Raw genomic sequence first — 15,897 nt, 5'->3', positions numbered from 1 at the left:
ACATTTCGTTGAAAACAGCAATTTAAAGCAAACTTTCTCCTAACTATTCAGAGAGCAAGAAATTTCAAACTACAAGTAATGTGTGCAGAAGTAGGATTATCCTGATTGTGAATTACAATTGGAAGAAAAATAATTCTATCCTAATATACACAAGTTTATTTATGAATTCTTAAAACAATTAAAAATTAAAAGTATCTTTCTAGAACACTGCCTACCAAGTGTAAGATTAACTAAGCATAAACTTTCCATATGATATGAGATATAAAGCAAGGCACTTAAAAAAACACTGCACTTTCAAGAATATTTTGACTCACAGTGAAATGACAGAGTATGAGTTTTAAATGAAGAATGAAAAACCATCACAAGATAGTATTTATACACTGGTTTGGTTTTGAATCCTTTTTTTTTTTTTTTTTTCTTTTTTCCAAAAAGGAAATGAACAATCAAATCAAAACAGAATACGTACAGAAGAAACAACATTGAGTACATCACAAGAACAAGAAAGAAACACATTTGCGAAAGAACCATTGATGTTTTTACCAGTGGGGGTTCCAGGGTTTGGAAAGGGAAGGTAGTACCAGTCAGAGGAATACCAGGACAAGGAGCTTAAAATGTGGACAGCACAAAGAAACAGTTGGAATAGAGCAATGAATCTCAAATTCATGTTGACTAAGTATAGGGCTTTCTGCCTATTGCTGAAGTTGATGTGGGACCAGAAACAAACATTTATATAGCACTGGCCTTCATGAAAACATGACTGTACTCTCACAAGAGTCAACAGAAGTCTTTCTTTGAATTTGGCAAGAATAATTTGACTTACATGTAGTAAACTCACTTATAGTTAGACATTAATAGGCTTCTCTGCCAGATTCAGAAGACATGAAAAACAGGCTACAATGCACATTTTATATTATGCCACTCCCATGAGAATCAATAAAACGATTGTCAGTGAGCAGTAATTTGTTACTCATAGAATAAGTATCTCCCTTGAAGAAAAAGAATGGGAGAAAGTTCCACATCTGTCATTGGTACTTCCTTGGAGGTATTTTACAGGTGGCTATTCATACAATTGCAAACAGACATATGATGTCATGTATCCCATAAAATCTAGGATACCTGAAAAATGTTCACCACAGGAGTTTCCTCAAACAGGCACTGGCTTGGCTTTCATAATGCTATCAGGTTTTAATACCAGCAGCTAGACAGCTCTTACGTATATTTCTCTTCAGTGACTTGAGAAACGTGTGCTTTATAATACAGAAAACACTATAATTTGAAGAGATCATAATCTCATAGAATAAAGTAACTCTAAGAAGAAAATGAGAAACCTTTCTTTTGTTTGGCTTAGTGTAATTACTCTATCTTGATGATGCTGTCGCTGCTTGTCAATAACAAATGATCCTAACTGTAGAATTCTCTTAGTTTGCTAAATGGAAATCTTGACTGAAAATACAAGCAAAAATTGAGATTTTCACCTCCTTCAACATTTTGCTGATCAAAAGACATCTCCTGTGTTTGAGCTTAGTGTTTCTGCTGAAAGGTATATCCATTTTTTATTTTTAATTCTTAGTTCTTGAGGTTTATGATAACATATCATTGCAACTACTCTTACAAGACATTTTACAGTATTTTTTTAGAGTACTGTTGAGGTATAGGAACATTTAAACATCAAGTAGTTTTCAGAGCAAAGACGAGCCACCCATAAACATTTATACCTCTACATTAGAGAAGAACCACCTCTTCCCTGGTATCAACTCCTGACCACATTAGATAAACCTAGCCAGTGGCAGGTCCTCTCCTCACTAACCACCCTCAAATCCTCACTGGATCCACCACTGATTTCCTGTGTTTGCACAAACCAATGCAGCAATAAAGCTACATTCAAAACACAACATAAATACTACAGGAGGACTATAGCACAAGACTTGGTGTATGTAGAAGTACAATTTTTTTTTGTTTTATTTTATTTTTTAAACATTCATCCATTGCAAATACTGGGAATGCTAAAATAAAAAGAAACAAAAAGAAAAAAAAAGTTTTAAAAAGCTTGCTGCTCTTACATCTAGCATGCCAGTTACTGTGCAAATCCTGAGAAAGGAAGGAAGAACAAAGCAGGGAGAGCTGATGCAAAAATCAAAACGTTTAGAATACATAATTATAATAGGAGAGAACCACTGGTTTAACACTCTTACAGGAACAAAAAATTCTAATGGTGTTCAGGAGCTGTACAGTGCTGACACAAAGCTAACAACAGAAAAAATAAAGAAAAGGCAGTTGTGTTTAATAATTACCGCGCTCATGAGTGATGACTGAGGAAGGGAGGACATTTAGTTCAACGAAAAGGAAACAGGAAAAAAAGATAAAATTGATAAATTGTTTTCAGCAAACATAGAATTTAGTATTGCTTTTGGCAAAATTAATACTATACTAAAATATAAGGATTAAATAAATGGAAAAAAAACAAACAAACCAAACAACAAAAAGTCCCTCAAATGAGTGCATCAGTAGAGTTAATTATGCAATGCTCAAATAATTGTCTATATCTGCATTCAATAGCAGCAATTTCTCAAAACAGAGGTAGCTGTTCATCTTAAAATTCCAATTATAAACAAATATTTAGTTATAGAAATATTGTCCAAAATCTTAAAACATTGTGCAAAATAGTTTTCAGTAAAATATGAAAGTAATGGTCAAAAAACTTGTATGACAGATAATTGTATCAGTGTTCAATTTACAATCATGTGACCAAAGTTTAGCCATTTGAGTTCACTGGTTTTTTTTGTTTTTTTTTTTTACTCTCTTAAATCTAGCCATATATATTTAACTTATAATTTTACTGTGGAGCACTTTTGGAGAAACAGCATTTTATTATCAGTCCTGAAGCAATCCAGCCAAATTTAATATTCTATTGTACTGACTTGATACAAGTAATTGAATAGTCAGGAAATAAGCTACATAAAAGAGTTACAGGCACAATAGCTAATGAGATATGAAGTGTTGCAGGTATGATCTATGAGCCCCAAGATGCAATGATGATTATGCAGTCAAGCTTTTTTACCTGGTTTTTAAGATAAAAACATGTTAAAAGATTTGGTCACTGTAGGATTCAAACACAAAAATACACTGTAAAAAATATTGTACATAAGGGGAGAAACTGTGCTTTGGTAGCCCTAATAGTTATGTAAAAATGAGACTAACCATTCCAGACAACATAGGAAGGTAATCAAAGCACTTACTGTCAAACAGAAGAAAGAAACTGACAGTGAACTGACAACACAGAGGGTAGAAAGCTGAAGTTGTACAAAGTCAAAAGTGAAGCACTTTTTTTTTTTTTTTTTTAATATTTTACTGCAGATAAACAGAAATGCTTATTTCAAAGAAGCAGCTTTCCCAGAAGACCTTTTTTCCAAACAACAAATAGAGTTTTTTCTTGACATCCACTATTTAACCTATTGTTTAACTAAATTGTCTGGTTTAAATTCTGGAGAAATCAATTTAAGAAATCAGGTGGGAGCTTTTAATTTCATTTTATGCTGAAACTGGTTAAGGATTTCTGAAATGTTATAAATACATAAACATTGTTTGTAACTAGAACCTACTTTCAATTTTACATGCAATCTCTTCTTCACTTCTTCAAAATGATGGATAAGCCTCCTTTGAGAGAGTTCTGAAACTTATTTACTATTGACAAGTATGGGTTTAAGTAGACCAATTACATATAAGCCACTTCTAGATACCATATCTTAGCTTCAGACTGTAGATACATATTTAAAGGTTTCTTTCAAATTTTCTTCTACAAAATGTGGAAGAGAAATGTTCACATATAATTTCTATTAAATTATTACCTGATCCCTCTTCAGTCACCATGCCAAGACCTTCTGCTTTGTTTTGACGTTCAAATGCATTTAGATCAAGAACACTGAAATGAGAAAAATTGTATCTGTTCAGAGATTAATTAAATATATGTAGTACTTTATTTTTTGAAAGATAGAGAAGGATCTGTGATTTCATTTAAGCATATAATCATACTAGTGTCAAAACGATATATTTCAGTGGCTTACTATACCTATCTGAATTTTTAAAGTAGATATTTTCTTACCTACAGGACTGCATAAGACCAGCAAGACTCTGAAAGAAACCCACATCTTTCTTATCCTTGAGGTAGTCAAGCATTTTCTGCAGTAAAAACAGATCACATGATCAGAGAATTAATATTTACACTACATGTTATTCTAGTTTTCATAATACTATATCAATCCTAGATCACTAGTGTTTTTTGGTGTTTCAAAATATCTCTAATTTTTACAAATTATGCTGAGAAAAGTGAAGGTGTCAAAAATAAAAGGAACACTTAATGCCCATATCCTTGAAAGAAAATGCATCTATTTTGTTTACTTCTCCTTAAAACATGGAAAACAAAGTCAACTCAGTCAGCAGAATTTTAGTGGTTAATATAAATAGGATGTAACTCAGCAATGCATTTCTGTTCACTACTATTTCAGCACCAGCCTGGGATTTTCATGGCCTTAATTCATTTTAGCTTATTTTAGATGCAATAGCATGTCAGTAGTCAGAAGAGTGTTTTTACATTTGTTTCAGCTGCAGTGTAATCAGTATTACTTTTCTGATAATAGATTACAATTACAAGAAGTTATTCACTGAAGTGCACTCTCATTCTAGAATGAATATGCTGTCAAGTGAAGATACAGGATCAAACCAGAGGCCCAGATGCGAAAAAAAATCATAGTGGTCAAAGACCAATTTCAGCTGGAATGCTGTAAGAATTCACTTTGTGAATGAGATAAAAGTCTTTTTACAAGTAATAAAAAGAATAGGAAAAAAAAAGGTAATAAGCAAATTCCAAAATGAGAACGAAAAAATCAGACACTGTTAACAGAATGTATTATCACAACCTTACACAGATCCAAGATGGTGGAAAAAGAACCCACACCATCAACAGAAAACTAATTGTAGTAAAGAATGCCAAATGATGATGACTTTTCAAAATTGCTTCCACATTTCTTCCTCTGCCTTTGCCATTATTCCCAAGGAAGACTGAGGAGTTCATGCTAGGGCCCCCAAAAAATTGGAAAGGTGAATATAACACCTGAGAAAAGGAGTAGAAATGAGGCAATTGAAAAATAGCAATTCTTACTATACTAGTGATGCTTTTATTTTATATATATGTAATTTAGACTACAAGGACTAATATATTAACCACATTCATAATTGTCTTGCATTCTGGTTAAAAAATTTAACTTTTTTTTTTTTTTTAATTATTATTTTTAAAAGCTACATTGTTGCATTATAAATTCAGATTAAATAACTATGTACAAATCATATTTTTTCTAAGTCCTTTACTGTCAGGACAAGACAAACAACTGGTAGACATTCAAGTGGATACTTCTCTAGATAGTTTGTGTACTTTCAGGTCACTTTCTAGAAATGATAGCCTCAGAAATGGCTGTCCTCTTTGGCTGTCCTCAACTTCTTCAATGGCTAGTTAACAGAGAAGCCTAACTATTCCCAGTTTCCTGTATTCCTTGAAATTTCCACAGCAATGTAGTAATGACAATCCTGAAACCTTCCCAACTCAGGAATCTTGAACTATTACAGAACGCTGAATGCAGTCTGCATGAGGCACTTTTCTTCAACAGTATAGAATACCATCAAAATACCAGACTTGCACTCTGCTCACTACATTATGTTACCACAAAATAAAAAATCAAGTTTGAGTTCTCTGCTTTTATCACAAAGACTGTCCAAGGCATAAGCTAAGGACTTCTGAAGTGTAAAGATTTCTCTGTGAATAATGAGACCAGTAATTTTTCCCTTTTGGCTGCAAGACACCTCCCAGATATTATTTCACAAAATTTTCACCGGATATAACAATTTAACATAATGTTTCTCCATTCCAGACAAACTGAAAAAACATTTATTTTAGCCTGTCATGGTTTTATGATTTCTGGTTGTTGGTATTCCGCATCATAACATTATGTAGTACATTATGGATTTAAAAAGTTAATGCTCCAGTTCTGGGCACCTGTCCAGAAGAGAATATTTAAGTTCCCCAGAAGACTGTTTGCTGTTCTGTTAGCAATCCTGCTCAGGGAGAACGCATACAATAACTCCATAGGTCACCTGACAACCCTCTTTTCAATAGTCAGGCTCTCTCACTGCTGTTTGTTCTGACCACACACTATTAGTGTTAGGCCTTCTGTGTGGTTTTTATTTTGGACACTCTTTCTCTCATTCTATTTGGTTTATTAGCTCCAATTCTAATTATATTGTATTATAGTGTGTTATTTTGAATTTCTGGTACTATATCTAGTAAATTAGTTTGTTTCTCCTCAGATCACTGCCACTGTTTTTAATTATTTGGGGTTCCCTGTCTTCTCTTTTCTACAGGCACGTATCTGGAGATCTGTCCACCCTGCTAGTCACAGAATCAGGCCAAACCAGCTCATAAACTGTCAAGAAGCCTTGAATTCTACAGATTAATTATATGTACAGATAAAAAGAATATATCTAACAAAAAAGGTATTATTTTGTAATCTGTTTTCTTCTGGGGAAGATATTAAGAGTATAAATAACACTTGAAAATAGTCTTACTACATAATTAATTACAGTAATAAAGACTTAGTTATAAAGTTCTGTACCGACTACAATGAGTGAAAATAGACAAATACTGTACCTGCTGAACAGTAGAATTTCCTCCATTTAAAATGGCAATCCCTAGCTTCAGGGTTGCTGCAACCATTGGCCCCATCTCACCTTAAAATAATAAAAAATATTTTTAGATCACACTTTAAAACAAGAATATTCTATTAAGTAACCATGCATTGACATAACTGGCAGTTATCAGGAGGGATGTTTCCATTTCTCATGTAAAATAGTATGTTTCATGATAGCTAGCTTGCGTCAATACCTTTGCGAGCACTTTAAGTTCACCAGAAATAACATGAAATCAATTTTAAAAGAAAAAATTACCTTTACTAGCACTGATTGTCTGAAGAACCATCTCAGCAGCACCCCGGTCATGCAGTCTGGCTTGCTGATACAGAAGTTTTTGCTTTTCCATTTCTTTTTCCTGAATAAAAGTTATAGTCATTTAAGATGAAGACTTCAGTTAATACCAGTTCTCCAAAGGTTTTCTCTTAGTATATGGGCTCTATGGCAACATCATGGACCAACTTAATACAGACAGTGCTATCCAACAGATATTTAACATAGTCAAGAAATATTATCCCCTTGGTATTTTTCTTTAGTATGTTTTTAGTAGTTTATCTGAAAAGAGTTATCTCAATTGTAAATAATTAGGTTAGTTCGAAGCCCATATTAATTGTATATATATGTATATATATATATATAGCGTATAAAAATCTTGCACTTTTGTGCAACATTTGACACTCAATTATCTTCTACAGTGGGACCATAACTTAATACTGCTCAGTATATGGCTCTCGAGTTGCAAGTTCTTGATGAATACCAGAGTAACCAAAGCATTTCACTTTTTTTTTTTTTTTTTCACAACTCATTACAACACAATACAGATTGCCCACCCTACCAACAGAGTATTTGACAGAACACACTGTGCTTTTATATTTCACATCCTATAGCGGCAACAAACAATACTGCATGGCACTGCTTGAGCAATGGTGAAGTTTGTTCTTTATAATTTAAACTACTACTAAAAAAAACAAAGAAGAGCATAAGGAGCAAACATAAAGGCACAGTTAACTCCAGATGAATTTGAAGTTTCACAAAATTAATTGAAGTCTGCTGGAGAATTGAGGATGACTAAGCAGTATAAGTTGCAAAATGGACGTTGCATAGAGCCCTATGACAGTGAGTCCATCAGATGGCGTGGTAGAAAGCTTACTCAAAAGGAGCATGACACAGTCAGTTAGTATCATGTCCAAAAACACAACGCCCAAAACATGTATGACCTAAAAGCAGGAACAGCTGCAGCAGAAGTAGCCAGAATGACAGCTTTGCTGCCATAAACTTTCCATCGAAGTTACAGAAAAAAAGACATTGGAAGATGGAAGAGGTTTAAAAAATGAAGGCTTGCTATATAGAGAGTATGAATAATAAAAGAAAAAAAAAAAAAAGAGGGAAAAAGAGAAATGTGTTTAAATGAATGAAGAAAACCTTTAACTCAAAAGCAAACCAACACAGACATTTATGCTGTTACCAGAGAGTTCTCGCCGAGGCTGGCAAATTTGTTTCTTAAATCTTTGATATTATCGTGCTGCGGAAACAAAATTCATCAGGGTTTTTTTTTCACACTATTAGCTCTCCTATGGTTAAATTGTATCTTTCTTTTTTCCTTAAATTATGTGACAGAGCTAGATGGAGTCACAAAAAAGGAAAAAATAAAAATAAAAATATGGCAGCCATGCTAAACTTTGAAAGTTTTGCCTTCATGTTTAAACCTCTTCCTGGGAGTTCAACAAAAACAAAACAGAAACATACACACGCATACACCTATGTGTGCTCACACACACACACACCATCATAAAACTGTGACATCACGGATTCAGTATACCTACAATAAAATATTTTCCTTTTATTCAATCAGTGTTTAGTGAAAAAATAAAAATAATTTTAAAAAAAATCATTTTTCCTATTCATAGTTACTTTTGGTTTTAGACCCAACAATCTTTCAAGTTGTCTTTCATTGCAAGCTTTATTACTCACAAGCCTACTACCAGCTATACTACATTCATTATACAATGTTTTTGAGGTGTTAAAAATGGGTACACTAAAGGCAAACTGGCAGTCTGGTACACTCCAGACTAAAAAAGTAGATATGCATAATTCTGGCAATGGCACTACAGAGGAACAGAAGAAAGAGATATTGCTGAAGAACTTGAAGTTAGAAGGTTGGTATTTCCCATGACACAACAAGCTGTTTAGGTAGACAAAAACAAAACAAAACACAACAAAACACACACAAAAAAATCAACAAACACTTCTTCCTAAAAACATTTGGTGATGAGTCCCACCAAATAGCATGTTGCCTTCTTCAGCTTTACAATGCATTTTCTCTATAGCTTCCCCTATGCAATATTAATACATAAACATGTAAATCTGGCTGCGAAAGTAGAGTGGTATAAATCCTGTTATGTGGCAGCACTGATTTTTAGTGAGTCATCCATAATACAGAAGGTATGCAACACTAATCGAGCTTGCTGGCTGCTCAGGTTATCCATTTTTCCAGAGGGTATGCTTTTTGCTAATAGCTACCTGTGATAACAGGTTGGGGTTTTGTGCTTTACTGTGCCTGTCAGTTAACATCAGGAAAGTTACCAAAATAACAAACCAGTGGCTTGAATTTCCTGGCATTCACTGAAATCATAACAACAGTAAGTAAAAATGTTTCATATGACCTGAAATACTTAAAGCAATTAACCCACATAAATAAATAAATAATTTAAAAGCAAATCTAATGTTTCTTGAGAGCTTTACATCTACATGGAAAAAAAGCTGATCACTTAGATATGTATTTACACATTACAAATGTTCTCCAGCAAACTTCCATGACAAAGAGGTGTTTTCGTCACACTCTGAAAGCAGAGACTCAAACTACAGGCCAAAAACACAAACTGTGGAAAATGAAAAGAAATTCTTTTAAAGTACAGATGACAAAACATAGTAATAAGATAAAAAGAAAATGACTAAATTCCTAGAAGAGAAAATTATCTTTAAAGTGAATTTTTAGTAAAACTGTTCTTTAAAATTCTAAAGCCATTTGTCATCTGCTGTACTTTCTTCCTCTATGTATTTTTCCATAGTTTATGAATACTGATATATCATAATACCAGACATTTCTATCATTTCTATCATTCTATCAGTAAAAACCTTCTATCTAGTCTAATATCAGTAAATACATTTGAAAACCTTTGAAAATGCTATTCAAGCATCATCACTAAAAGTGATAAACAACTTCACAAATTAACTGCCATATTCTTAGATAAATGCAGCCTGAAGCAATTTCTTAAATTCCTCAAAACTAAATGTATTCAATTTGAATGTGGTAATTCTGGTAGAATTCCTACAGTAGGGTGTTTATTAAATATTACTAAGCAAACATGTGCTTTGATCTACTCTATTATAATAACTTATAAATTCAAAAATATTCCATACAATCCCTCACTATTCATTTCCTTTTTGTAAAAATTTCCCCATTTCAGCTTGCAGCAGTATCCTTACTAATGTCATCCTGTTTACCTTGTCATTCACTTATATTTTCCTTTCTTGCAAAGAAATTTTCTTTCATATATTACTGCTACCATATTCTTGCTGTACCAATAATGATATCTCTCATCACATTGATTCCATTTGGTTAGGTAGGAATTAATATTGCCATGAGAAAAAAATATTTGGGGGCTTTCAAAATCTGTGTGTTCTCAGCTTCCAGTTGTTTGTTTTTGTTTTTTTTTCCTGTTGACACAAATCATAGATATGAAACTATACATTACTTTCAAACTGTGTGGATAACAAACTCAATGTACTTGGAATAGTTGAAACAGATGTTTAACTCTCTATGCGAATTAAAAATGAAAAAAACCCACAAAATTAATGAATCATTTAGAATATTTTACTATGACTGGATCTGAATTCTGAATTCACCATATCTGCCAAAATAATCACTGAACCGTGTGGCATGCTGGGGAGTACCCTTGCAGAGTATCACACCAATGCAGCTAGACCATGGTAGCATGAAGGAACGCTGATAGACACAGAAGACAAAAGCAGCCAGAATGTATCTTGAATTATCTTAATGAGTATCCTCAAATCATCATTTATCACCATGTTCCTGATATGAAACCCAAAATACTACAATTATATCATATAACATTCATTTTGTAAAGAGTTTCTCTTTAAGACTTTCATAGTATGCTACCCATAATCAGTTGTAGGTTATGTTACTCGTATACCCCAAAGCAGCCATATAATAGAAACTGACCTTATTATAAAGAAGGTATTAATTGCATTGATCAGAAGTCAGTGATATTATAAACTACACTGCAAATAGGTAGGAGGAAATGACAAGTGAAGGGTTGACTGTCCAGTGATGAACACAAGTTCTCTAAGAAGGAAAAAAAAAAATTTTTCTTCCTAAGAAAAAAAAAAAAAAAAAGTGATTGATGGAAATGGACACAAGTTGCCTGGGAGAGCACAGGAAGGAAGAAATAAGAAATAAGGAAGAAATAAAAAATAGCACACTGTCAGCAACATCAAGACCTAAGAAAGAATACAAACACAGTGTCACACATTAGGTAACTAGTGACATAGTGTAAATCTGTTTGCATTTTGACGTGTAAGGCAGAAAAGCCATTCGCTCTGGCTTTAACAACTTCCTAGCTTGTCCCCCCTTATGAAGAACCATCTGCAGAGAATTCCTTTAACAATCTGACACCAGGGGTGAATGGCATAATTCCTCAGCCAGCATATGAAACTCTCCTTCAGAATGTGCTCTACTTAGTCTCTTGTCCTCCAGTTTAAGACTCTTCTCTTAATAACATTCTCAGTTTTATTAGAAATTTATATGGATACAATTCTGTACAAAATTATATCATCTGCTAAGAGAACAGAGAAATGACCAAATGCTACCACAAGATTAACAGACAACTCCATCAGTGACTGTGAAAAGACCTTCTAAATTATCCTTTAGGGTCTATGCTTAAATTTTATTCAACTTGATTCTAGTCACACTCAAAGAAAAATTTCACGTGGATTTCTGTTTAACCACTGCATTGTAATCTACTGGATGATAACACTGAAAGAGTTCTTATGTATCAAATTCATTCATCACTTTTATGTGCCAAATCAAATGCTAAAACATTTAGTATCATTTAATAAAGAGTAGCTATACCTCTGATATCAAATACCACTTGACAAAATGGCACCAAAGATTCTCATAACTCTGGACTATGCATCAAAAATTAAGTAAGATTACAGGCTATTACAGAATGAAGACTTTCATCATGTACCTTTCTTACCTCTACAGAAATTCTCTAGTAAGAACTGAAACTAAAGTCTCATTTGAGGTGACCCAAACATCAGCAAGTTTCATAATAATGGCTCCTATACCTATTAAGAAAAATCAGAACACGAAGCAACTAACCACGAGTAGAGCACATTGGGTCTTCAAGAAATATAAGGGTAGTTCGTAGTTCCCTATCTACAGTCAAACTAAGATTTAATATAGCTCTAAATAAAAATCTAAATTGGAATGCATTAGCTAACAATGTTGAAAAAGATTATATTCAGCAACACATCAAAATAAATACAGTAAGAACAACAAAAACAAAAAACAACACCTCACCACTTTCATTATTAGAATGAATTTTTTTATTTTTTTTTTTAATATATTGTTTACTGAAATCAATTTAGCCCATTTCTGAGATCAGAATAACTCTGAAGTACTTAAAATGGACCTTTTATTTGACTTCACATTTTATTTCCTTTAGCAGTGCAGGACATATTTTCTCAGCTCTTCAAAGGCTGAGTTTTGGCAAACTCTGCTCATGAGGATATGAGGATTCTGGAATTGTTAAAGCAGTACATGAAAAGTTGTATTAATTCCATTAGACATTATGGGTAGGAAAAACTAAAGAAAAACAAATTAATTGGATTGTTGTCATGGTTTTGTAATTTTTGCTATTGGTATTCCACATCATAACATCATTTGGAGCACAGAGAAGAAGAACTAGGTCCCAGAGGACCTCACAGTCAGACAGGGAAACATGTCATGAAAGTGACTCTCACTTTCTCTCTCACTGCCTGGCAGTGGGTGTGGGTGTGTTTCCAAGCCATGCACCTTAAATTTCAAAGTAGGCTTCTTGGTCTTGGGAAAGCTCTCTCTTATTTTACTTGATTTATTAGCCTCAAATTCAATTAGATTGTATTATATTGTGGTATCTTGCATTCCTATATCAAAGTTAGTAAAATAAGTTTTCCCCCTTAGATCGTTGCTGATGCTCTCTTTGTTTCCTAGAGTCCAGCTCCCATCTGGAGCTACCCCTTCCCCCTTTCCCTTCCCATTTTTTGGGTCAGAAGGCACACGGGCCTAATACTGCAGCCCTGTCACAGACATAGATTGATCTAGGGAAATCCATGACAATTGTTTAATTCCTAAGAATTGACAAATTGATCCTATCATTCTTCAAAATAAACACTAGTAACACTGCATATGGCACTCTAGGTAATAGTGGCCATCTCTGGTAGGCTAGATCCTCCATTAAGAGCCTGTATTATTTTTAAGTACAGGAGCCTGAAATAAGTGACAGAATAATATATCCTTTTTAAAAAAAATTTACAAAGTTGTTACCAGTAATTGAAATCAAGCTCTTACAGCCCTGTTTCTTCACAGAATTAACCAATTAATATTGAAAAGATAAACTAGGTTTGATTCTTTTTCTTGAGTCACTTATTTAGAGCCCACTAATATGTAGCAAACCACATGAATTATTGACTCAAATGAAGAAATCAATTTACACTCAATTAGTAAAAAAAACTTCAATTTGAAATAATTTCCTGTCAGATAGAATCAAGGAAGACACATTCATTCTACAAGGAGTTATCTGTGCAACTGTTCAGAGGGTAGAAAGTTAACTGTGAGTTGAGGCCATTCCCTCTAGTCCTATCACTAGTTACATGGCAGAAGAGGCTGACCACCTCACCACAACCTTCCTTCAGAAAGCTGCAGAAAGTAATAAGGTCTCCCCAAGCCTCCTCTTGTCAGACTGAACAATCACAGTTCCCTCAGCCGAGTGGAGACAAGCATCAACCATCATCGCCAAGTCCATTTCCTCTGCACAGTCTTCCAGCCACTCTGCCCCAAGCCTGTAGACCTGCATGGGGTTGTTGTGGCCAAAGTGCAGGACTCAGCACTTGGTCTTGCTGAACTCTCAATGGCCTCAACACAGTAATCTAGACAGCCCAGGGCCTTCCTACCTCCAGGCTGATCAACACATCCTGCCAAGTTGGTGTGACCTGCAAACTTACTGGGAGTGTACTCGATACCCTCATCCAAGTCATCGGTAAAAATACTGAACAGGACAGGACCCAGTACAGACTTAACATTGTACTTCAAGATAAGCAGGCAGACAGACAGAAATACACAAAGGCACACATACACTTGGCATATATGGTCTTTACAACAGTTTCCTGTCATGCATGAAGAAAACAACAATTTGTATCTTTTTCCTTTTGAAAGCACTTCTCCATCAGAAAGTCAGACTATATAGACTGACTACATACTTTCTTTTGGGCTTTTTTTTTAGTATGCATGATGCGGTTGTAGCAGTTAGAATACTTTTTAAACAATTCTTTGCAAGTCTGGATGAGTATACTCATCTTCTAGATTAATGCTTTTAATGCATGAAGGTGTAACAGAACTGAGCAAACTATTGATGGAGTGAGAATGAAATAGAGTTTGAAGTATATATTCTCTTTCTGAAGTTCTGTGGGAAACGTTTGGAAGATGAAAGTTAGTAAATACTAGCAAACCAAAAAAAACACAAAGATCTAGATCCCCACATTGTCATATGCACGGAATTTTAAAACCACTTAGAATCATAGAATCACAGAATCACAAGGTTGGAAAGGATCTACAAGATCATCTAGTCCAACTGTCCTCCCTTAACCATACCTACAGGAAAACCCCTAAACCATATCTCCTAGCTCCCTATCCAGACACTTCTTGAACACTGCCAGTGATGGCAACTCCACCACATCCCTGGGCAGGGCATTTCAGTTCCTGACCACTACCTGAGAGAAAAAGTTCCTTCTTATGTCCAGTCTAAACCTCATCTGATACACTTCTTGGAACCTGACTGTTAAGCAAATCTGAACATTCTTATCTCAAGTAAGTCATCTCTACTTAGTTTAGCCTCCATTAGCCACAAACCAATTAATTACATTTAAAAGCCTGAGAACAAAAAATTATCTACCACACATGCTATATCTCTGCTTAAAACATCAACTTTGTAGTATTATCAGCTAGGAGTTTGATTCAGCAGTGGAAACTGAGTCTTCTACATGCATGAAGTATGCTGTTAAGTTGGTGCATAAACTATGGGCCAATCTTTCGTTGAGAGTCATATAAGATTAGTTAAGAGATTGAATCACTGTACTAATTACAACTGCAAAATTTTACACCAATTGCCTAAGTTTTTAGAGAAAGCATGGAACAACAAGAAATCACTGCAGTTATGGAGGAGTTTCTATCAAGAAAGACTAAGATCTCCATCTGCTCCAATGATGTAACCCATAGATAAGCTACCATATAACAGATGAGATCACTGTGACAAATATTGAATGAACAATTCTGCTATTGTATCAAAAATGCGTATCTGCTAAGATACAGAAGAAAAGTCCCTTCAGAGGACTTTCCCTTCAGAGCCATATATATCAGTTAAATCATCCAAATTAAATTATAAACAGAAGGAAAATAACTAAAGTACAGAAAGCAAGAAAAATAAAACAATATGAACAAGCCAAGTGACACTCAATTTTCCCCAAAATGGCAATGTGTTTTTGTATGAACTTCTCCTAAATAGTTCTTGCTGTCTTTGATAAGATTCTGCACACAAGAAGGGTTTGGTGGAGAGATGTCATGCTGGAACAAAAGCGTTAGAAATGTTTTCAAGAACTTTTAGATGAACTTATTGAAGATGTTGGGCCTAAAAGTCACAAAACTAGACCCAGACAAATACACACATATTTATTTTTTTTTTGTTTTACCTTGCTGCGTTGGGATCCTGTGACCTTAGGGAAGGGCAAGGACAAGAAGCGAAATAGCAATAAGAAAAAGAAGTCCAAAATTTTTTTCTGCAGGTAAGTGACTGACCACATACATACACAAAATTGTTTTTTGAAGAG

General features: G+C 34.2%; 1 protein-coding gene across 8 annotated transcripts in view; it reads right to left on the bottom strand.

Annotated features, from left to right (window-relative positions):
• Nucleotides 1–15,897, bottom strand: part of RYR2 (ryanodine receptor 2) — a 314,525-nt gene that overhangs the window by 30,873 nt on the left and 267,755 nt on the right. For 3 of the 8 annotated variants that reach the window (XM_072331791.1, XM_072331787.1, XM_072331788.1), the window contains 6 exons: nucleotides 15,760–15,783; nucleotides 6,991–7,090; nucleotides 6,695–6,774; nucleotides 4,100–4,176; nucleotides 3,846–3,919; nucleotides 2,292–2,309 (listed from right to left, as the gene is read on the bottom strand). In XM_072331791.1, the coding sequence (XP_072187892.1) occupies nucleotides 2,292–2,309; nucleotides 3,846–3,919; nucleotides 4,100–4,176; nucleotides 6,695–6,774; nucleotides 6,991–7,090; nucleotides 15,760–15,783 (373 nt within the window). The remainder of the gene's footprint in view (nucleotides 1–2,291; nucleotides 2,310–3,845; nucleotides 3,920–4,099; nucleotides 4,177–6,694; nucleotides 6,775–6,990; nucleotides 7,091–15,759; nucleotides 15,784–15,897) is intronic. The other 5 variants (XM_072331789.1, XM_072331790.1, XM_072331792.1 and 2 more) reach the window with 3 other exon arrangements.

This window comes from Excalfactoria chinensis, chromosome 3 (assembly GCF_039878825.1).
Source record: "Excalfactoria chinensis isolate bCotChi1 chromosome 3, bCotChi1.hap2, whole genome shotgun sequence".
Taxonomy (NCBI): domain Eukaryota; kingdom Metazoa; phylum Chordata; class Aves; order Galliformes; family Phasianidae; genus Excalfactoria; species Excalfactoria chinensis.
This window is presented reverse-complemented; position numbering and strand designations above follow the sequence as displayed.